Below are 24059 nucleotides of genomic sequence, written 5' to 3' on the forward strand. Positions count from 1 at the left end.
TACCATGACTGAGAAAATACTTGCAAAATAAAGCTAATAGCTGAACAAAAAAATCTGATTCCTTGAAACTTCCTCAAATTATGACTCTGTGCTACCTTATTGTGAGTCATTAATCAATGCACACTTAACTGAGAAAAATCAGTTTTGTGCATTGAAAAAAATATAAATTGACTTCTCAGGAAGAGAACTAAACTAAATTCTAAATTGCATGCCTGAAAACAAAGGTAGGCATGAAATTCTAGGGTTCTGCAACATTAGGTAAATATCGCTTAACATGAATGTGCCACTGTTGTTAAATAAAAGCAGGAAAAGGAACTAGGAGTTTTCAGATATCAATGTCCATTGCTTTTCAGAAACAGCATATACTGACTGTGTTTATTCATGCTATATCCATCGAGATACTCAAGTTACTAGAATCTTATATTTTGGAGTTCCAGTTATAGAAGGACCTTGCCCTGAAAGAAAGGTGAGTGGAAATAACTTCAGATCAAGGTGCAGGAGACCTGAGCTGTAGTTCCTGCTCTGCCACTTACAATGTCTGGGTCTTCTCCTAAGACTTTTAACTTATTTCTGTCTCAGTTTTATTTGACATGAGGAGGTTGGGCTTAAAAAAATCACAAAACAATGATGAAGATTTCATTACTTTCCTATTTTTACATTGGATTAAATAAACTATTATCCAAAGATTTTTGGTCTGTATATTTCACACAGAAATATATATTGAGTAGCAAAATCTTAGAGGAGCATTAAACATCTTCTAAAACATGACACTGTGAAATATCCCAGAGAAACTATAATTATATGAATATCTAAATACTTGATAGTCTAAATTCTCCATTAAATTGATTAAATTTAATGATTAAATTTTAAATATCCTCAAACAGTAGCCACACAACCAAAAGAGCACTTGAATAGTTGTTTCCTATATTCAGCTCTGAAATATGCCAAATATGTGTTTATAAACAATCTTCATTAAGTCTGACAGGCACTATTGATCTGTGTTAAGTCTCTAATTCTGGGCATCCAAGACCTCTGTCCTCTCTTTCTTCATCCCTTATTGTTTTCATGATGAGATGAATTAAAATTCTTATTTGTTATGCATTTGGCGTACCACCACTCTTCCTGCTCTTCTGTGCTTATAAGATTTTACCCTGCTTGCATAAGTGCTCATGAGCCCTCAGTTTTGAACAGCTGTGAGGAAGGCTGGTTAACTATTTGTAAACACCACCCAACGATCCTTGACAGTGATGGTAGTCTTGCTGTCTTATTGGGAGTGATAATGAAGCTGTCTTGCCCAGGGGTCTGGTTATTACACCAATACTAAACATTATCATTTAGTTGTCTGGTGTAAGATAATGAATTAGTCCCATATATTTTATGAGGCTATATCCACATTTTTTTTTAAAACAGAGAAAAAGTGGTACATACACAGCTATGAGCCTTACTGATATCATTCAAATTTAAACCATTACTGAGTTTTCTAATTATCTGCCTTGGTTAGCTTTCAGAACAAATACAGAATTTATATTATGAATTACTTCTTTTATTAAAAAAAACAAGTCTTATCAAGTTATTGGCATGACTGATGATTACTAACTAGTAGATATATGTATATATATATATATGACATTATTTGAAATAGAAAGCAGGATTTCTAGGAAAAAATAAATAAAACAAATGAAAAATAGAGTTAATAATCTTTACAGGAATAATATAATTATATAAATGGCATACTATTCATATGTTTTATGTCACACGGTATTAATATATGATATTATACATAATAATACGTTTTTATAAAGACCCAAATATGTTTCCTATATGGTCAATAAGCTTAGAAATTACAATTGCTTTTATTGTATCAAATTACAAACTAACTCTAAGAAGCCACTCTTAGTAATTAGGGTTGAATAATAAAGACAATTACAATTGAAAAAGGGCCTGGCCTCTACTGAGAGATCAGTAAATAGTTGTTGAATAAATGTATAAAAAGTTATGAAAGTAGGCTCATGCCTATAATCCCAGCACTTTGGGAAGCCAAGGAGGGTGATTCACCTGATGTCAGGAGTTTGAAACCAGCCTGACTAACATGGAGAAACTCCATCTCTACTAAATACACAAAATTAGCTAGGCATTATGGTGCATGTCTGTAATCCCAGCTAATCGGGAGGCTGAGGGAGGAGAATTGCTTGAATCCAGGAAGTGGAGGTTGTGGTGAGCTGAGGTTGTGCCATTGCACTCCAGCCTAGGCAACAAAAGTGAAACTCCATCTCAAAAAAAAAGTTATGAAAGCTTCCACTTTTTTTCTAAGGGCATGTAGCTTGTTAAGTTGCAAAGATGCAAATAAAAGCTGTTTCTCATTGCAATTCAAGGTCTGTGCTGCTCCCATTTTTATGCATGTAGCTCTACATACCTAAATCTTTTTTATGTTACTAATATCATTTTGTAGATTTCTATATAAAGTTTGTGCACACTTTTCATGAAGCATGTACATTACTGAAGTATTTATAAAGTTGTTTCTGATATGAATGAGACTTATTTTTCAATTTTATTCTCCAACTGGTTATAGTAGGAATGGTAGAAATAAAAAATGCCATTCCTATTAAATTCTCTTATTTTTGAGTACTTACTAAGTGCAAGGAACTATGCTAGGAATTGCGGTAAGTGGAAGAAATACAGAGAATCTGTCTTCAAGGGGCTTATAGCCTACATGGGCCAATAACCCTGTCTTGAATGAGGGCAGAATGGAAGAACTGTTAAGACTGTTGACAGTCAAGTTTCCCATGGCGTTCTTTCACCTCTCTACATCTTACAGCAGAGGTACTGACTTCCTTTGTCCCAACTACCTTTTCATGATATTTGTACAGTGAACAGACTTAGAAGATATCGAATCTCTTTCCAGAACGAAAGGCAGGTTTGCTTACAGTATTAGAAGTATAGCCTCTCTCTCGGCTGCAAAAGGTGGGCATGCTTATGGTTCATTATAAAAGTCAGGCTACCTAAGCTCAAGGTTTCTCTCCTGTAATGCAACAGGTATGCAGATGTCACTTTAACCCTCTTGGCATCACCCTGTGGAACAGGGGGTCATAGAATCAGAGATATACCCTAAAACTCTGCTACTGCTGTAGCCATGGTTAGTATTTTTTTTCCATGACCCAGGAATGTACCATCTTCTGCCAGCATCTATAAAACTACTGAAACCTAACTTGTTAGCTTGCAAGTAGAGTAAACTATCAAACTTTTTAAAGTTTTTGAAATGGATCTAAAGTCAAAGTAGGACATAGCCAGGCCAAGGGTAGGGACTTTATAAAGAGCAATGTAAAAAAAGATCATCACATTTATTGGCCTCGTTTGCTCAGCATCACAGAAATGAACATGGAGTTAAGGATATGAATTGGAAAGTCCAAAACTGAACAGGTAATCCTAGCCTAATTTGCTGAGTGCTGTGTTCTAGACACTGTTCTTCACACTTTACATAAATCAACTTATTTAATTTTCTACAGGCTGTCGCACAGGTATATTTTTGATTCTCATTTTACACCTGAAGAAACAAAGGCAAAGAAAAGATAAATTACTTGTCCACAATCACATACTTCACATACTTACTTAGAAGTAGAATCAGAATTCAAACTCAAGATGTGTGACTCTGGAGTCCCCGACTCTTGACATTAGACTTCATATCTCAAGACAGTCTTGAATTGAGGCCATTATCATGAAAGTCTTGTAAAGCACACTTAGGATGATAGACTTCATGCTAGGAAAATGTGTGCTACAATTTGGATGTTTGTCCCTCCAAATTTCATGTTGCAATTTGATCCCCAGTGTTGGAGGTGAAGAGGCAAAGGGGAGGGTTTGCATCATGGGGGCAGATCCCTCATGAATGGATTGGGGAGTTCTCGCTCTATTATTTCCGACAAGAGCTGGTTATGAAAAAGGGCCTGGCACATCCCACTCTCTCTCTCTCTTGCTTCCTCTCTTCACCATATGATTTCTGCACAGGTCTGCTTCCTTTTGCCTTTCACAATCAGTGGAAGCAGTCTGAAGCCTTCACTAGAAGCAGATGCTGGTATGCTTCTTGTTCAACCTGCAGAATAATAAGCCAAATAAATCTCCTTTCTTTATGTATTACCGAAGCTCAGGTACTCCTTTATAGCAACACAAATGGACAAAGAAAATAGGTAATCATCAAGAGGCAGGAAAATGACCTGATAGTGATAAACTTTGTACTCTGGAAAAGCACAAATATCAGAGGCAGTGTAGCAGCTGTTGCAGTAGTCGAGGTTACAGACAATGAACACAAGAAGTTAAAAAGACAATTTGGGAATCTCTTTTATAAGCTTTTTTTAATCACCAAGAACAATGCATGATAACAATAGGTACTCTGCTTATATATTTCAAATGAATGAATTAATCTGGTCACCATCCTAAAACCTCTTTATAATTCTAATAATATGGTGTGCATTTGGCAAAATGTATACAAATGTGTGTAAGCATATGTGCACATGTATGTTTGTAAGAATTACAAGAGATGAGTCATGGCAAAACAGAAAGATATTTCATTCAATTTTCTGTGATGTTGAGCTTTGCAGTTGGATGTAATGCTCTATCCCTTAACTTGAAATCTCATGAAATACTGTTTCATTAGCAATGATGTTGGTCCTTGGATGTAACCACATATCCTGTTGCAACCTGGATGTTGCATCAGGCAATTCCACAGCTTGAACTAGGTAATTTTTATCATACCATGGTTAGTTAACTTGGGCCTTTTTCTTAAACTGGAGCTTGTATTGGCAATCTAGATCTCCCGGTTTTTTGCAGCCATAATATGCAACCATGAAAGAAGCAAAAGTCTGGTTAGAGAAAACCAAAAGTCTGGTCAGATTCTTTAAGAATAATAGGACTCTTAAAGGTTCTGACCAGACTTTTGGTTTTTCTTCTGATGAAATATAACTAATAAAAAAGTTTTCTTAGATTAATACAAGACACCAAGTTTCTGATTTATACCAGATAGAACCTCAGAGAAAAGGATGCTTTGCTTTACACTGATTACTGTGAGAGAACTGAAATAAAAATAATGTATTTAATCAATACAATTTTTTTAATTAATTTTAATTTAGTTATATAATTTCATCTAATCAATATATTCAATTAATATATAATTTAATTAATATTTTTGCTTAATTAAAATGTAATTATTTTAAAATATGTAACATAATTTTGTATCACTAGCCTTTTAGGGAAGGCCATATTTTACACATATGTGAAAAGTTCTACAAAGGAGAAATTTATTATCATTTTCCATAATTATTTATGTGTTTTTGGAAGGGTTAGGACAAGGCACTAGGGTTGACATCATTATCTACTGTGGTAGTAACTTGACTTTCCTTATTTAATTTTATTTAAATTGAAAATATTGGTTGGATGCAGTGCTCACACCTGTGATCCCAACACTTTGGGATGCCAAAGTGGGCAGATAGCTTTGAGCCTAGGAGTTTGTGAACAGTCTGTGCAATATGGCAAAACCCTGTCTCTACAAAAAATATAAAAATTAATCAGACATGGTGGCTCATGCCTGTGGTTCCAGCTACTGAGGAGGCTGAGGCCAGAAGATCCCTTGACCCAGGGAAGCAGAAGTTGCAGTAAGCCAAGATCATGCCACTGCACCCCAGCCTGGGTGACAGAGTGAAACTTCGGTCAAAAAAAAATTTGAATAATCTTCGAATTCTAACTTAAACTCTTATCAGGTGGAATATTTATCTGGAATGAAAATAAAATTAATGGAGAATTACCTCTGTGTTATGCACTAGCCTAGGCAATTTTATTGATTATTTCAGTGCAGCTGAAAAATATTACAAGGCAGGCATTTTTTCCTCAATATTATTTTAAGGTGGAATTTAAAAAGATATGACAAGTAATAAGTCAAAAAACTGAACTTTGGCAGTAAGTTCATTTTGGCAATAAGTTTACTGACCGACTCCACTGAACAAAACTGTTCATTCTGTTTGAGGTTATACATTAATCAATTTTTGAATGGCACTTAAGTATAGTCTTTTATACTTTTGCCTTTAAAATAAGTAAGTTCTATTTTTCTTTATTATGATACTTTTGTCAAACTTAAAAGTAAAAAATAAAATAATTTTAAATATAAGAATACTTTGATTCTATGTAAATAAATAAAACCTAAAGAAAATATGCAATTTTTAGAGTAAGTTAATTATGAATAATGAAGAAAACACGGAAAATTAAACAAATAAAATTACATATGAAAATAATAAATCTGGCAGAGTAACATCCAGATAGTGCAGATAATGAACTCTTTAAGTTAAATGCTTAAACCTTCAAAACGTAAACCAACCAGTTGTACTAATTCTGCTTACATTATTGAAGAGAACTAAGAAACGCAATGCTTGCAAACCTCTTTTATAAAAGCAGTAGAACACTGATACCAATACTTGCCAAAGACAGGTTCACAAAAAATCTTTCAAGATAATTTTGATATCTTATTGCATAATCCAAAACAAAATTATAATTTAATGAACAATTAGAATAATCCTCTAAGCTTTAAAAGTAACATACCCCATAAATAGTTTATAAGTGGAATGCAAAGATGGTTCAATATTAGAAACATAATGTAATTATGTCAATAAGTTAAAATAAAAAATATGTATTTTTCATAATATTGTATTAGTTAAGATACAAGTTAAACTGTAAGACTTTAAAGTAACACCACAGTAGATGCAAGATGAACAAATTAGTTAAAATAGTGTGCACTGAAAAAAGTAAATATTCCATATAAGTTAGTGACTGAAAAATTACAAAGTACTAGAGAATAGAAATAAAAATACCTCTTGAATAACTGTGATCTTTTTTCTAGAAAATATGGATAACACAAGAGGCTTTGTTTTTGCTTTGTTTTATACTTAAATAATTTGTTATGACACATTATCTGAGCCATTACAGAAGAATTGGTTTAAAAGAGTTTGAGTCTACAAATTAAAAAAAAAGTCAAATTCTACAAAAAAAATTTTTTTCCCATTTATATCTTCGGAGAACTACACAAAGGAGTACCAGATTTATTTACTAAGTAAATAGAAATAAACCAACAGAAATTCTAGAAAGATTATAGCTGACATTTATATATATTTATCTGACATGCTTTCTCTTAAAAAAAGAGACAGAAAGAGAGAGAAGAAAAGAAGGGAAGGAAATCTCACTTCCAACCCTGATTCATATGAAGAATGATTCCATACTTACACCATCCTATTTTTTCCCCCTTACCCAAAGGTTTAATGAAAGATGGGCTCATGATCCAAGTTATGGGTATTAATGTTTCCTCTTTAGTAAACTTAAAGAGTACAGTGGAATTCCAGTCCCATTTAAAGCTGGATTCTTGAAAGGGAAATGGAAATGTAAAAACTGGAGAGCCTCTCATATTTTTCATCTTGTAGACTAGGATTTAGAGAAAGCTGGTCCGTGAGAGAAAAACACAAAGAGATGAGAAGACAATAGCCATGAAATGACATGAGAGTAAGATAGAAAATAAAGATAAAGTGTTCCACAGTATGGCGAGCCAAAAAATTCTGAGCTAAAATGTAATTTTTCACTTGGTTTGTGAAATATCTCAGAATCCTCATTTTAGTATTACATTGTCGTCTCAGAAATGGGTGTAACATTATTCAAAAATCAAATCATGTAATCACTCTGAATTATAATCTTTTTGACTTTCATTCATTAAATCTTAAGGTTTCCATGATTCTGGAGAAATTCTGAAATAATCTGAACAAAGTTGCCAAGTGTTTGTGGTAAATCAGGGTTTGCAGTATCAATAAAACAGCAGATTTGAAATCCAGACATAAATAAAAGACAAAAGAATTTTAAAATTCCAATTTTTCTTACAAGTTAAAACATTCTGGAGACCTAAAATTTATGTTTTATTATGTAGAATATCGGTGGAAAGAAAGCAACTACAGGCTGTTCCAGAGAAAACACACATAAGAGTCTGTAGAGGGAACAGGGTAGGAGAAAGGGAGAGAAAAAAGCAGGAGGCCAGATACCAGCGTTTTTAGTTCTCCATTTCACCTCAGTCTGGTTCACTTTAGGGTAAGCCTCAAGATGAAGACTGAGCAGTGATGGAAGCCCCAGGAGAGGAATGGAGGTGGGGGTGGCTAAAATAAAAAAAGGCTGGGGCCCTGCAACATGTTGGGACTTAAGGAAGAGGCCAATTGGCCTAGTACTGCATAACAATAGTAAGCAACTGCAGCTGAGTAATGAGGGCTAAATGCTCATAAATAGTCCTCCACCCTCCTCTCACCTTTGATTCCACACACTCTAAGCCTAATGAAGGAACTGTCTCAAAAGTCACTGTGTGCCCACAGTGGGGAACAGAGAAATCATTGGTTAATTAAGAAGGGGTCAGATGAGTATCATGACTGAGCTTCAGCAGAACAGCAGTGGCAGCAGAGACTAAAGTGGAGCCATGTCAGAACAGTGTAACCTGTTTGTACAAGGAAAAGGACCTGCAGGCACTTGCAGTGCAGAGAAAACAAAGTAAAACATAAACATGACTTTCATCTACCATAGATGTCAGAAGTAGATGACAGCAGGATGAGCAACAACCAACTGGGACAAAGGACATCCTAAGGGATACCACTAGTCAAATTAGAGATTTTCTGATGCCTCAAGCTATATCCAGGTATCATGACGGCTAGGAGAAAGGGAAAAACAAACCATTTTAAAATGAAAGAGATGAGTTACCTTTAAATGATATGTTTAGAATCCCATTTATCCTAGCTCCTCCTACCACCATTAAAGAGAATCTAAGCTTCAGAAAAAAAAAAACATTAGATATAAAGAATATGACTTTTTTCTCAGATGTAAGTTCAGCATATGTGAGATTTAACCACTTACCCTATAGTAGTAACACAAGAATTCCCTTGCAGCCAAGGTTCTAAGAAATGGCAGCACTGAATAGAGAAAGAGGAGGCTGTTTCTGTTGATCCCAACCCTAAATCAGAAAGGATATTGTCATGGGTATGATAATTAATAGCAAGACAGTGGCCATCCCTACACTTCTGTTATATGCAGCATGATTATTATTTACATAATTAAATTGTTTTACACATCTGTTTTGTTCTATAAGAGATTATCACAAATACTCTTTGGTTATCCTTGGTTGAAGACCATTAGTATTTAACCAAGTAAGTTTAGTGTAAATAATTCTTACTTTTAAGCAATTTGTTGAATTAAATCATAATGAAGATCAGAATCCCAATTTAGATATCCATTTTCTTCCTTTAATTAGTGTAGGTGTGGGGAGTGTCTTCAAGGGAAAGAAATAGTATCAGTTCAGTAAACTCAGGTCAATGGTTTATGTTGCACTCAACTGGTAGTAATAAAAAAAAAATTTCAAACCCCTGGCCTTCCTACAAGCACATGTGAAATAAATTATTTGGCTAGTGAAACTCTCAAGGTGACTGAAAACATATACATCACAAAATACTCCAGTGTGCATGTTATAAGACATGTGTTAGATGGCCTTGGTGAATAAGCAAGCTAACACAGTATTCTTAAGCACTCCTTCATCGTTCAAGAAAAGATGAGTGCAGAGCTGGGGGGCAGTCTTGGGTCAGTGTCAATGAAAAGTGAAGAAAGTGAAGGTATACACTTTCTATTCTGCAGGTCAGTTGGGTCTTGCTGAGTCAGTTAAGACCCAGCTAGCCATCAACATCTCAGGGCAAAGTCTGCTCAGCAGGACTTTGCACACTCTGCAGATCCTTAAGAAATGGGTTCTGAAATATCCAGTATTAGCCACTATGTAATTAAAGCAACTCCTATTAAAATGCTTGGGGTATTCTGATAAATTGAGAAGTCTTTAAATCAATTATCTGTGCAAGATCTCTGAATGTTCAAATAGCCATTTAGATTGTTTTAAAAATCTGCTTTGAGTGTCTGTGCTGGCTTAAATCTGATGCTGATTCCATCAATTGCCTTCTTCCCCTTCAAAAATTTCAAATCTAAATAGAAAACCCTAAATTACGGTCTCTTTCAAAAGTGATTTCATTATGTCTTTGGTATTACTGATGGTTACGCTGTATGAGATATTAAATCATAACCCTGTAAGATTATGGAACTTTTCCTCAGCCAAAATGTCATTTTATTTTAATTCTTTGAGGTTGCACTTTTTTTTTAATATAATGTAGGATTTGGTGGACTGTAATTAAATGATGGTCAATGGACCTAAATTTTACAAGCAATTAGATATACTGTACTTTTTTTGCCCCTCTGCTGAGAATATATGCTGGCTTTGTGGAATCACTAAGATGTATCCTTCTGCCCCCACTTTCTTTTAGTTCCTGCTCAGTGCAAGAGAACACACAGAATTCTGCAATGATTTCCTTCTATTACTGCCTGTAATATCTACTTCACATTCCACTAGAGAAACTTAATGAATACAGGAACGTAAAGGACCATTTAAGCATTTTTCCATGTTCTCTTCACCTTTTATGTTTCTTTCACTGTATAAACTCCCTCCTCTTCCCGCAATTCCACTCCTTTTAATTGACACACAAAGCTGAAAATGGGCAGGTTTCAAAGGCCTAGAATATCTTATACTCATGCAAGAATATAAGAGACTTACCATGACATAACTCTTTAGATACTTTCAATATTTTTTAAATTTGAAAACAAACCCAAATCAAAATTCAGAGTTTAGAATAACAAGAAAATTTGCATTGACAGATATCAAGCTACTGTCACAATTGGGCCAAGTATCTTTTCTCCAAATTATTTATTTTTAGTCACTTTCTTTAAAACACCTACAAGTATGATTGTTGTATTATGGTACCTATGTCCTCTTGGGAAAGGGCACTTATGAGAATTATTAAATATTATTTCATCAATAATTACATGGCTTTCATACTTCATGATGGGCATAGCTGGAAGACCACTTTCATCATTATATTCCTTTTCTAAGTATTTTTTATAATGTAAACATGGTTGCTGTGCTGTGATCCCAAAGGGCATTATGAAAAATAGATACACACACAAATATAGGCACATATCCAATTTTACATATTATATATTATTAATGGAAGGGAATATATATTATATATTACTAAGGGAAAAGAATACATATTATATATTACTAAGCCTCTGGGGCTCCTATCACTCTTGATTCCCATAGCAACATAGTTGTTGGATCAGTCAAAACCCCACAGAGACATATGGAAGAGTTCACATCTTCTATGCGGGACCTCCTCAGGATACTCTAATTTGCTACAGCTGCGCCCATGCCCATTCACTTCTAGGTTCCTGGCAAGCCCAGCCTTGATGGTTGACAGGTGTGGGAGCTACTGGCTCAGGGGAAAGAAAATTAACCCTATTTCTGCCAAAACCCACCCTGCAGTAGTAATACATAGTTTCTTTTATAATCAATTTTCTACCAATGCCAGCCCTGAACAGACAAACAAGAGGCTGATTCATTATTTGTAGGTCTGAATAAGGAAAATCTTCATTACTCACCATGATCAACCAGTATAAAATTTTTAATCAGTCAGAAAACTTTCTAGTCCTAAAAGCACTGGGACACAGGATTATCACTAAGGATATTACTTAGAGGTGGAAAGATGAAGATATGAACAACTGGTTTAGTACTCACACTGGAAGACCTTGAAATATCTTTGGCTTATTCTGAGGAGAAGAGAAAGCCACTGCTCTGATCCTCCTTTGCACATTTTCCTCTTCAGAAAAGCAGGCCCTTATAAATTTTTTAAAAAATTGAGCCATTTTGAAATGGTATATTTTTGACCATTTTAATTATTTGATTTGTTTTCTTTTCTGCCGGGTGCACAGTCAGAGGTAAACTAAAATGGTTTGTGCTGGTAGTGGGCCATAATAAAAAGCTCAGACGACAGTGGAAAATTGCTTTTGTGTTGAAGGGAAGCATTAATAAAAGCTTCTCTCATGTTTACCCTTTTAAATTGGCCCTAGAGGAGTTGTTTAAACTACCCCATTGGCAGCGGTTGGCTGATACATTGGTTGTGAAATGTTCTCTGACCATAGGTGGTAGTTGAGTTTAGAAATATCTACCTTTTTCTGACCTAGTTTGGCTTATCATTGAAGTTTCATTTAAACTCTTTTGTCCCCTTGTGATATGGTAAAAGCCTTAAGTCTTTGCCCATAAAGAAGATATTTGTTCTGTGTCTAAGAAAATGTCACATTTTGTTTCCCACAAGGGTCTTATAAGAAATCATTCTATGTGTGACGTCAGGGCTTCAACAGACACAAGTAGCTAGGGATTTTATTTTTTAATTTACAAGAAAAGTAACCAAAGCAAAATCAAAGTAGGGTTTTTTCTATGTGACATTTTCTGCACTGCCCTATATTCAACTATACATATGAGATACCCAAGAAAGTGCACTAAATAACTTTTATAGCTCACTTGGGAGTCCTTCTGTTGAGTCAGAGAGTAAGAAAAGATTCATGTAGTTCAGCTGTCCAAGGGTACTCAGCATGAGAAACCAGCGCAAAGTGAAGGCTCCCCTAAGATGGCCTCTCTTATTCCCACTGCTCTGTCATTCCATAATGCTTGTCTTCTCACCCTTGGCAGCATGACAGGTGCTACACTCAGAGCATCTGCAAAGGCAGTTAGTAGAAGACGAGATCTTTTATAGAAACTCAAATGTCGCCTCTGGAGGATTCAGCTGATAAGGGTAAATAGTTGGTACTCTATTTAACTTCACTTTTAGTTTTGAATCTTGACATTTTCTCCAGTGAAAGAGGAGGGGAACTTTTATGTATTCAGCAGCCACTGAGGGCCAAAGACTTATATTAATTTTTTGGATCACTTGGTTTTTCACAACAAATATATAAAATATAGGTTTTCTTTTGCACCTAATTTTGTAGATAAGGAAATTTCAACCATTAAAGATTAAATTTTCTCTCACCAGACTAATGTGTGAGAACCCAAATGTTTATTCTGATCCAAGACCATCTCTTTCTTCTATATCAAGCTTTCCTCTTTGGAAAGAAAAATAGGAAAAATGTAATAATCTTTTTAGCAATATGTCATAGGATGAGTCTTGAATATTTTCTAGTTTAACTTTTCTTCATGTAACAGAGAAGGAAATGAGGACCTATAGTGAAAAAAGGACTAGCCCCAAATCACACAGTTCTTTTTGTCTCTTTTATGAGTTTAAATAATATAATCTTCTTTAATCAAGTTTTTTGTATAATTTTTATAAAATTTACTTAGAATAACAGTCAGATGAGCTTTGACAACACTAGTATAATCAGCATCACAATCAAGATACATAGAATATTTCCATCACCTGGAAACTTCCCTTGTACTTATTTGATGTCATTCCCCAACTTTTTACTTTAGACATCAGAGATAAGCTTTATGTCACTACAGATTAATTTTTCTTGATCTAGAATTTCATGTAAATAAAATCATGTAGTACACAGCTTCCTTAGCTTGCCATAAGGCTTATTATATTTGTTCATGTGGTTGGGATACCTTAGTGGTCTTTTTTTTTAACTGTTAGTATATTTCATCACAGGCGTATACTACATCTTGTTTCTCCTCTCACTTGTTCACTTGTTCACTTGTTGATGGTATTTGTGTGGTTTACAGATTTTTTTTGCCTATTGAAAATAAAGCTTCTATAAACATTTCAGTGCAAGGACTTTCATGTCTCTTAAGTAAATAATTAGTAGTAGAGTTGCTTGGTTGTATGTTAAAAAATGGACAAACTGATTTCCAAGGTGGTTATTCAATTTTATATTCCTACCAACAACATATAAGACTTACAGTTGCTCCACAACCTTGAAAAACCTTACTATTTTCAATAGTTTCAAATTTAGCCATTCTAGGACGTGTAGAGCAATATTTCATTTGGGTTTTACTTTTATTTCTGTAAGGCCTAGAAAGATTGAACCTCTTGTTTTATGTTTGTTAGCCATGCATTTATCTTTTTTGGTAAAATAATTAATCAACTCTTTCGTCCATTAAAAAAAAATCTGGTTGTTAGTTTTCTTATTGAATTTTAAGAATGATTTTTATATTTTGAATATAAGTCCTTTGTCAGATATATGCAATGAAAATATGTCCACCTGATCTCTAGGTTGCCTTTCTATCTTCTTGATAATAGTCTTCAAACAATAGAAGTGTGTGTTGATTTTGATGAAATCAAGCTTACCAGTTATTTTTTGCATCTCATCTAAGTAACATTTACCTAATACAAGATTACAACAATTTTGTCCTATGTTTTTTTCTGGAAATTTTAAGCTTTTTAAAATGTTTACTTCTGTGTATGGCACGAGGTATGGGTCATGGTTCATTTTTTCCACAGTGATATGAATTTATTAAAAAGATTATTTTTCCTATTGAATAAATGCAATCTTTTTTTAAACTATTGATTATGCAAGTGTTTGTCTATTTTTAAACTCTTTATTGTGTTCCATTGATCTACCTGACTCCGTACAGCAGTGTTATACTGTCTTGATTACTGTAGCTTTTTAAGTAAATATTAAAATAAGGCAATACAACTTCACTTTTCTGAAAATGGCTTTGGCTACTTTAGGTGCTTTGCATTTTCATAAACATTTTAGAAACAGTTTATATCAGTGCTTTTCTTTTTCTTTCTTTCTTTTTTTTTTTTGAGACACGGTCTTGCTCTGTCGCCAAGACTGGGGTGCTGTGATGTGATTACAGCCCACATCAGTCTCAACCTCCCAGGCTCAAGCAATCCTTTGACCCCAGCCTCCTGAGTAGCTGGGATCATAGGCCCATGACACCACTCCCAACTAATTTCATTTATTTTTTTCATAGAGAAGGGATCTCCCACTGTTGACCCAGCCTGGTCAAATTCCTGGGTCAAGCAAGTCACCTGCCTCTGCTTCCCAAAATGTTGGGATTGCAGGCATGAGTGAGCCACTGCACTCAACAGCTTAACAATTGTTTTAAAAAAACATGATTGAATTTTTACTGGCATTGTATAGAATCTGTATACTAATTTACTTTTCATTTATATTTAAAATATCTTTTAATTGTTGCAACAGCATTTTCGGTTATTCACTGTGTACATCTTGAATATATTCTGTTAAATGTATTCCTAAATATTCCATGTTTTTGCATGCCATTATAAATGGTGTATTTTACTTGAAATTTTATTTTCTAATTATTTCTTGCTAGTATAGAAATACACTTGATTTTTATACATTGTTCTTGTATCTGAAGATCTCTTTAAACTCATTTATTTTTAAAGCTTTTGTTATTGTTGTTGATGATTCTTTAGAATGTCCTATATACAGAATCATGTCATCTGTTCACAAGGACAGTTTTATTAATTCCTTCTAATATATATCTGTTATTCCATTTTTCTTTTCTTCTTACACAGGCTAGACCCTCCACTATAACACTGAATAGAGTAAACAGCTATCTTGACTTGTTCTCAATCGTAGAAGGAAGTCATCTGTATCTTTACTGATTTTTTTAATCTACTTATGCTATCAATTCTTGAGATAAAGATGTTGAAATCTGCAACTATTAACGTGGATATGTCTATTCCCATATTCAAGTCTATAAATATCTGTTTCATGTACTTTGAGGTTCTGTTATTAGATGCATATACATTTAGGTAAGTTAGCAAAGATTTTCACTCCTCCTTGATTATTTAAACCTTTGGTGTTATGAAATTTACCTCTTTATACCTGGCAACTTTCCCTGGAAAGTAGTCTACTTTGATGTTAATACACTCATTCCAAAAGTTTTTTGCTTAGTGTCTGCATGATATATATATTTTTCCATCTGTTATTGTAAATTATCTGTTCCTATTTATCTAAAGTAAATTTCTTGTATGAGCATACAGTTGGGTCTTGCTTTTTTTAATCCAGTCTGAAAAATCTCTGCCTTTTATTTGGAGTATTTGAAACATTTATACTTAATGTAATGAATAATAATTAGTTAGATAAATAAGTTTTCTATGTCTTTTTCTTGTTTTTCTCCTTCTTTTAATTCAGTATTTTCTATAATTTTATTTTGTCTTCCTTGGTGATTTATAAGCTAGATTTGTGTGTACATGTGTGTATTCGCTCTAAGATTTAAAGTACTCATCTTTAATTTATCAATTCTACCTCCAAGCACTGTTATATCACTTCACATAAATCAAATTTAAACTAGTTTACTTATTTTTCCCTACTCCTCCTTGTGCTATTGTTATCACAATGGTCTAGTGCCTCCAGTTAGAAAGGTATGGTAATCATACAGTTCACTCTATGATTCTTTTGCCTTGTATTAATATTAAAACTTCCAGTTCTATTAGGCTTGCTTTCCAATGTCTGAAGAGGCTTTTTTTTTTAATATAATGCTTTTCATGTGTCTAATTTATTTGAAGTGGGAGTACAAGTCAGTCCTGTCAGTTAGCTTTCCATGATCAAAAGCATAAACACATGATCACAGTGGAAAAACTCGACTATATAGATGAAGGAAAAAATGAAACTTTCCTCTTATATCATTATACCTAGACATGCAGATTAATATTTTTCTGTAGAATTTGAATATGTATAGTTTGTATATTCTAAGAAATTCACATTAGAAATTTTGGAGTGACAGGCACAGACTATGAACAAATAAAAACCAAAAACTAAAAACATCTTCTCATATTCCCACCTCCACCTCTGATTCTTTAATTTTGATGATTATTACCTTTACCTAAATTATAGATATCCTTAGCCTCCTACCCAGTTTTTGTCATTGTTTTTGTTTCTTTTCTACTTATTCTCATTTTGATCAGAAGGCCCTTGATCATACTTTATCACTCCTTCACTTAAATTTCCTCCATGAATGTTCACCAAGATTAAATAAATTCTCAACTTCTCCATATAACACACAACACTTTTTTATTCTAATTTCATCTCATATTTATTAAAAAGCATTGTAAACACTAGCCACTTTCAGCAGACATATGTGGTAAATGCAGCCCACATCTGCTATTTGTTCTCTGAATACCCTCTGTCAAACCCCACCACCAACTCTCTTTCTCACACACTTACTTGCCTTACTGTTTGTCCTTCCTGCATCACCATTATGCCTAGTGTTCCATTACTGGAATGCTAAGTATGTGGGAGTTATTTATATCCTATTGCTCAAGGTCATCCCCAGGGTATGACTGCAAATATTCAAAAATTGTAACCTCAGCTATAAATGGGTTAAGATGAAGTTCAGTCATCTTTTTGCTTTAGGCTGGGTTAGCTGTAATTTTTGTTTTTGTTTTTTTGGTACCACAGTAGCCAGTACACTTGTGGTTCTATGATAAAATATTGTGCTATGCTCTAATATTTTCTTTACTTCTTTGTCTCTCTCACTAGATTGTGAGTTAGGTGAGAGAAGATATTATGTCTTCCATTTTTTAATCACTAGGGTGTAGTAGACCATCTGGCACATATTAACTACTCTATATGTATTTGTTGAATGAAATAATTAAAACCATTACTCATGTGATAATCAAATGGGCAGTATTGATTTCATTGGCACTTTATGTTAGACCTCTATGTTCTTTATCTGTATCTACAAGACAATATCAATGGTAAGACATATCCTCCAATAATATTATGTGTTTCTAGTTAAAAGGAACATTAAAAAATTGTAACTTTTTTCTGCTTTTCATACTATAAAGTGTGACATCTATTAAAATACTTTTATCCAAAACTGAAATATAAAAGTGTATATCCAATAATAAATACTAGGAAATTGATGTCTATAGACATATTTCAGACATCTCATAAAAGCTCTTTTTTCTTTTGGCACTTCCAAATTAGGGCTGTTCTTCTTTTTGAATTCAGTTCCAGGTATTCAATTTAGTCTTTACCCTTTTGGAGAATTAAGTCTTAATTATCTCAGTGATCATCTAACTGCCTCTGCATTCTCAATTTAGCAATTGATCAGAGAGCACAACATAGCATTTGGACATAAAACTCAACTTTAACTATGATTCACTCAGTCATTTCAGCCTATGCTGTGGCCTGAGTCCAAAGATATTTTGTATTGATAATAGAGGAACTCTTGTGATTCTTTTCACCTTAAAACTCCAGAACATTAGTATCCCTTAACAAAAATAATTTGTATTGGATAAAAATAAGTTTGATATAAATTAGGACTCTTCATAGTTCAAATAATAATAACAGTAATAATAGTTAGAAAACTCAATGTCACCTAACAATGAATATTTAATGATATGAGTGATTGGCTGGCTAATATAACCAGAAGTTCCAGAAGATGAATGAAATGTATTTGGCTCAATTTAGCAGCTCAGCATTACCACCAAAGATCCAGTTTAATTTTATTTCCCTGTATTCCATAGTACTAGCATAATCCCAGCACTGACTTCCTTCATGGTATCAAAATGACTTAAGAGTTCTAGACCTCTTCTATTTATACCACATCTTTCAGAATAAAACAAAAGTTGGCTACAAGTAGCTCCTTAAGAAATCTGAAAATCATCTTTCCTAGAAGCATAATTATTTTTGAAACTTCACATAACTTGGTCCCTTTATTTGATCATATGCCCATCCCAGAAAAAATTCTCTGTTAACAAAGAAATATCATACACTAATTTTAGGTCCCTGAATCAATTACTACCATAAGTAGCACAGGGCTACCTCAACAGGGTTAGACCTATCAAAAATCATCTCTGGATCATGGAGTGAGGCAATTATCCCTAACCCAAAACCAGGCTGTTTTTAAATATCTGGGAAGAAAAGTGAGTCTTGGGGATAAAATGTGAAAATTTAGAACCAGAGCTGGAAACGATGAATTCAAACATTTTTAAACAAAAATAAAATCCCTTAAAATTAGGGTTGACAAACTTATTGAATAAAAATACTTGGCACCCATTTAAATTTTATTTTCAGATAAACAATAATTAAATTTCAGTATATGTCCCATGAAATTGTACTTGAAATCTCATTTAAACTGCAAAACCTGAGTGATTTAAAATATACTTTTTTATGTAAAAATACAGAAAAAAGGAAGACAATTTTTTATTGAAAACAAAGATATGACAAAGACTGGCTGTAGTTTTCATTTGATTATTTCGGTCAGTGACCACACATACATCCAGTAATTATGTGAAAGTGTTAGGTAGGAAAGTCAGTTCAACACTCCTGATCTTAATGAGGAGGATTCATCTCTCAATACTACAGAGCTCTCTCTGCCTTCTTACTGATTACTAAAATAGGGAACAGTTCACTCAGCTCTGGGAAGAAGTTGCCTCTCATAGATCAAAGGGCAGTCTCTGCTGTTGCAGGGAAGAGGTATCTTGATACAGGCTATTTGTCGGGATGGATACAATCTCTGTGAGTTTCAGGCTTAGGAAGCCCATTTCACTCTAACTCTAAAAAATCTGCCTTAAACTTAATTAATAATAAGGGCAATATTCCAGGCCCCATCTTTCACTCCTTTGTGCTGTTTATGTTTTCACACTTGATTGTAGAATTTGACAGAGCAGTTGATATGCCCTCCTCAGAAAATTCAACCCAAATTATTCTTGTTAATTTATATGTACTGGAACTAAGAGATTCCCAATATATGCTACCTATTTATATAAATGTCATAAATTTTGGAGTGTTCGACTTACTTTTTGAAATAAAGTTTAACCTTTATGGGAGAATATTAAACAAAAGTTCCCCATTTTTAATTTATTATAATGAATAAATGATATACAATTAGTGGATATAAATATCGTGTTTTTTGAGGATATATAAAAATGGCTGTATTATGAGAATTACTCTCAGGAATCAAGAGAGAAGTGGCACTGAAACATTAGATGAAAGAGGAAGTGGGGACAGTAAAATGTAATAGTCAAAAGATGTGGACCTGAGATATTTAGCTGAATATGTGTACAAATTCACATGTCTGGACTCTGTCCACAACCACAAAAAAAACAGCCATACCAAAGGAAGGCAAAATATTGTTCTAGAAATGTAGGGTTGCCAAGTGGAAAGATAAATACAGAAGTGTTTGAGGCAGGCTAGTGATGTGCTATAATTTGAATTGCCACCTTGAATGGGTTTTGCTTTTATCACTGAAGTTTAGATGACATGTGGAGTGGTTTTTCAAAATTAACTAAACAAGTACAGAGACAGAATCATCCAGAAGCTTTTGAGGATATTACATTCTGGACATGAATTCATGAGATAGGAATCACCCTCAAAAGTGAGAACTTTTAAAATAAAGCTACTGACGCAGCCCTTGGTGGGAAGTTTACAAAACCAGCTGCACTTTGCATCTCTGGGTCTAACAAAGATCACATATCAAAGTTTCATGACCAAATTAATGCGTAGCTTATTCCCCTCCCCAAGGTCTTTCCCTTGGTTTTATTATTACTGACAATATTGTAAGAGCAGTGTGAAATGGCCAATTCACACATGTGCTACGTTTTGCACACTGCCTGAACCTGCTGGAACATGATTTTCCTAAGAATGATGACAGTAATAAACATCTTCTGGCAGAGGCTTGCAAAATCTGCACCCATTTTAGTAACTCAGTAATGGCTCATAAAATTCTTTGAGAACTGCAGGAGAAAAACAATGTACATACTCGTGCATAAATTAAAACTAGAAGTGCCAGCTCAATGGAACTCGACTTCTCACACTCTGGGACAACTGTGGAGCAATTAAAAATAAACAAACCCATCACATGTGGGTGCAGCCAACAGTCATCAGAGAAAGTGGTCTCTGTTGGAGATCAAACCATTAACTAGCACCTTCCTTGAGTAGATTCCTTCTTTGGTCTGTGAAAATATTCAGGGTATTTTACATAATCCTCCCTGATGTGTTCTCTTACAAAAGCAGTGTCAATCTGAATGGATGAGAAGAAATATGTTCATTTTTATTTCCCTTTACATTAAGGATTTTTCTGCAAAATATGTGATAGAAGCATAAACATTCATGATTTCTTTCTTTACAATAAAGTTTCAAGTTTGAGCTCCGTCATTTTCATGGGTGAACGAACAATTCAGAAATGCTCTTGTCAAGTTTTAAGGAAAGAAAATAACCAGAAATACCTAAAAATCATTAGTTCATACAGCATTTCTAGCAATACTTCAGAATCATTTTCTCAGCCCTATTCACTATGAGAACTCTTTATAGTTTTCAGAATTGAAAAAAAAATCAGTTTTATGGTCAAGTTTTCATATTTGTCTTAGCAATTGTAATCTTATTCTACAGTTATTTGGAAAGTTCTCAGGTGGTAAGTAATGGGTTCCAGTTTGATCTGTCATCTAACATAATATTTTGCAGTTGATACAGTGTGGTGCATTAATACCCCCTTGAATAGCAAGATAGCAGTTAGGGAAATTTTCCCCAGATCCGGAGGTAGGTTTAATTGGTTTTAGGATAATCCCAACCAACCTGCCAGAGATTGCTTTAGTCATGGTCATGTGACCAATTCTGAACAACAAGCCATGCCTTGAGGTTTATGAAAGGCCCTTGGGAAAGTTCCTCCTTGCTTTTAAGAGATACTAGGAAAGCTTTATATTTCTCCCAAATGGTTGTGAACGAGAAAACATGTAGCCACTATTACTTTCAGCATCTGTCTCAAATCTATGAAGAAATTAGATAAAGCCAATTGAGAAACAATCAGTGGAAAGATTTTTGAGGTGCCTGTATTAGCTCTTTATCACACTGCTACAAAGAACTGCCTGAGACTGGGTAATTGATAATGGAAAGAGGTTTAACTGACTCACAGTTCAGCATGGCTGGGGAGGCCTCAGGAAACTTACAATCATGGCAGAAAGTGAAGTGGATACAGGCAGCTTCTTCACAAGGCTGCAGGAAGGAGACTAGTGAAGAGCAAAGGGTGAAGAGCTCCTTACAAGACCATCAGATCCCATGAGAACTCACTCACTATCATGAGAACAGCATGGGAGAATCACCCCCCCCCCCATCCAATTACCAGGCCTCTCCCTAGAAACTAGGGATTATGGGGATTACATTTCAATCTAAGATTTGGGTGGGGACACAAAGCCTAACTATATCAGTGGTGGATTAGCCAACGCTAAACCCCACCTACTTCTGATTTCCCCTTGTATTAGTTAGTAAATTACCTGTTCTTTAAAGTCATTGTTTCAGGTTGTCACTTAAAGAAGCAGTTCAATAGACTTAAGAGCTTTACAAAATGTCCTTTCTTATTACCCAGTGACTTACGGAGCGGAGGCTTGCAGATGCTCAGTTGTTAAGTGTTTGGACCAAAATGACATATGCCAAAAAGAAGCAGGCCCATTAAATAATGAAAGAATGACATACGAATGGCAGACTCTTTCTCTCAGAGAAGTGGCTACACCTGAAGAATGACATACGAATGGCAGACTCTTTCTCTCAGAGAAGTGGCTACACCTGATAACCCAACTCTACCACCCAAGCCTAGGCCCTCACCAAATTTTTCTGCAACTCTCTAGGAGTTTAATTTCTTAGTATTTTTTCTCTATATCCTCCTTCTTGATTCCGCACCTGCTATTTTCAATCACAGGCCATCCACCTCACTAGTTGTGGGTACACACACACACACACACAACACACACATACCCTACATCAGAGTATTCTGTGTTGGTGATTATCAAGATGATTTGGGAAATCACAGAAAGGGAACATGAGTCCTCCCTATTATATATAGCTGCACACATACTCTTTGCTTTCTCTCTTGTCTCCTGTTACCTATTCAGAGCCACCTACAAAATTCTTTTTATGTTTTATGCACAAGAGTTTTATCTACTCCCAGGACATAACGTTATTTGTTTCTGCTCCAAGCAATACACCAAAGAATTTTCCCAACAAAGGTTGATCTTTTTCTACAATGCTCCTTTTACAGCAGCAAAAAACAAAACAAACATATATATATATATATATATATATATATATATATATATGATGTTTCCCGTTGAAAATTGCACTTCCTTGGTGAAACCCCACCTCTACTAAAAATACAAAAATTAGCTGTGTGTGGTGACAGGCACCTGTAATCTCAGCTACTCGGGAGACTGAGGCAGGAGGATCACTTGAACTTGGGAGGTGGAGGTTGCAGTGAGTGGAGATCACACCACTGCACTCCAGCCTCGGCTACAGAGCAAGACTCCGTCTCAAAAAAAAAAGTGCACTTCTTTTTCAAATATGTCTGAAAATTGGCTTAATTAGGAAGAAGATGTTCTTAGAAAACTGCACCTACAAAATAAAATGTCCAGATATAACTAAGAGCATCCTTCTGAATCACTATGACTCTTATCTCCAAACGAAGTTTAGGTTTTGCCTGGCCTCTTCCCAAGTAGAAAGTATTTCTCAGGCAGCAGGGCCTTTTCCCACAAATAAGGTCAGTTTGGGCATTGAAGAGAGGTACAAATGAATGGTTTTAGGAGTAAATACATCTTTAGATAAGAAATAGAAAAAAAGATTCATACAAGAACTGTAACGCTCTGAATCCCAGGAGAGGATGTAGACCACTCAGTCCTGACAGTAAGCACCCTCTTTGAATACATGGAATCCTGCTAGGTGGCAGAATTTCAGAGTGGCTGCTTGGCCCAAAGAAAAAAGACCTATGGCAAAACCTCACAATATTAATAAATACTTAATAATTTATGCTGCAAAAAATGCTTCAAATTTCCCTTCCAATATAATTAACCTTAGTTCTAGATATCATAGATCTCAAGAAAGCAGTTAAGACTATCATGTGTAAGTCAGCAAAAAGATCTTACCTTTTAATTAATAGTTACAAAAGTTATCAGCACTCAAAATATCCACTCCGGAAACAAAAACTGACACTTTTAGACCAGTTTTGTTTTCCTCTATAAAGCACAAACTATTTGCTTATTGCAATAGTATAGAGTGTTTCTATAAAATCATATATTTTGGCAGATACAGAGGCAGCAATACACATCTGTGTATTATGAATTTCAAAAAAAATATATACCTTGGAATGACAGTACAGTAGTGCTAAGAAAGCTATGGACTTCAGCTTGGCCAAGGTGGCAAAACCCATCTCTAATAAAACTATAACAATTAGTCAGGTGTGG

The 24059-nt window shown here is 34.5% G+C and overlaps 1 protein-coding gene across 18 annotated transcripts in view; it reads right to left on the reverse strand.

The window, feature by feature from the left end:
- LOC118143009 (uncharacterized) overlaps positions 1-24059 on the reverse strand; it is a 286473-nt gene that overhangs the window by 204899 nt on the left and 57515 nt on the right. For 15 of the 18 annotated variants that reach the window (XR_013520541.1, XR_013520542.1, XR_013520540.1 and 12 more), the window contains one exon: positions 3607-4084. The exons of 1 other annotated variant lie outside the window; for it this stretch is intronic. Coding sequence is in view for 3 of the 17 variants with exons in the window: in XM_078333040.1 (XP_078189166.1) it covers positions 4025-4084 (60 nt within the window). In the remaining 14 variants the exon portion in view is untranslated. Of the gene's footprint in view, positions 1-3606; positions 4085-8907; positions 9005-24059 lie in introns of all 18 variants that reach the window. 2 more of the 18 variants (XR_004727027.3, XM_078333041.1) reach the window with 1 other exon arrangement.

The sequence above is a fragment of the Callithrix jacchus genome, chromosome 7 (genome assembly GCF_049354715.1).
Source record: "Callithrix jacchus isolate 240 chromosome 7, calJac240_pri, whole genome shotgun sequence".
NCBI lineage: Eukaryota > Metazoa > Chordata > Mammalia > Primates > Cebidae > Callithrix > Callithrix jacchus.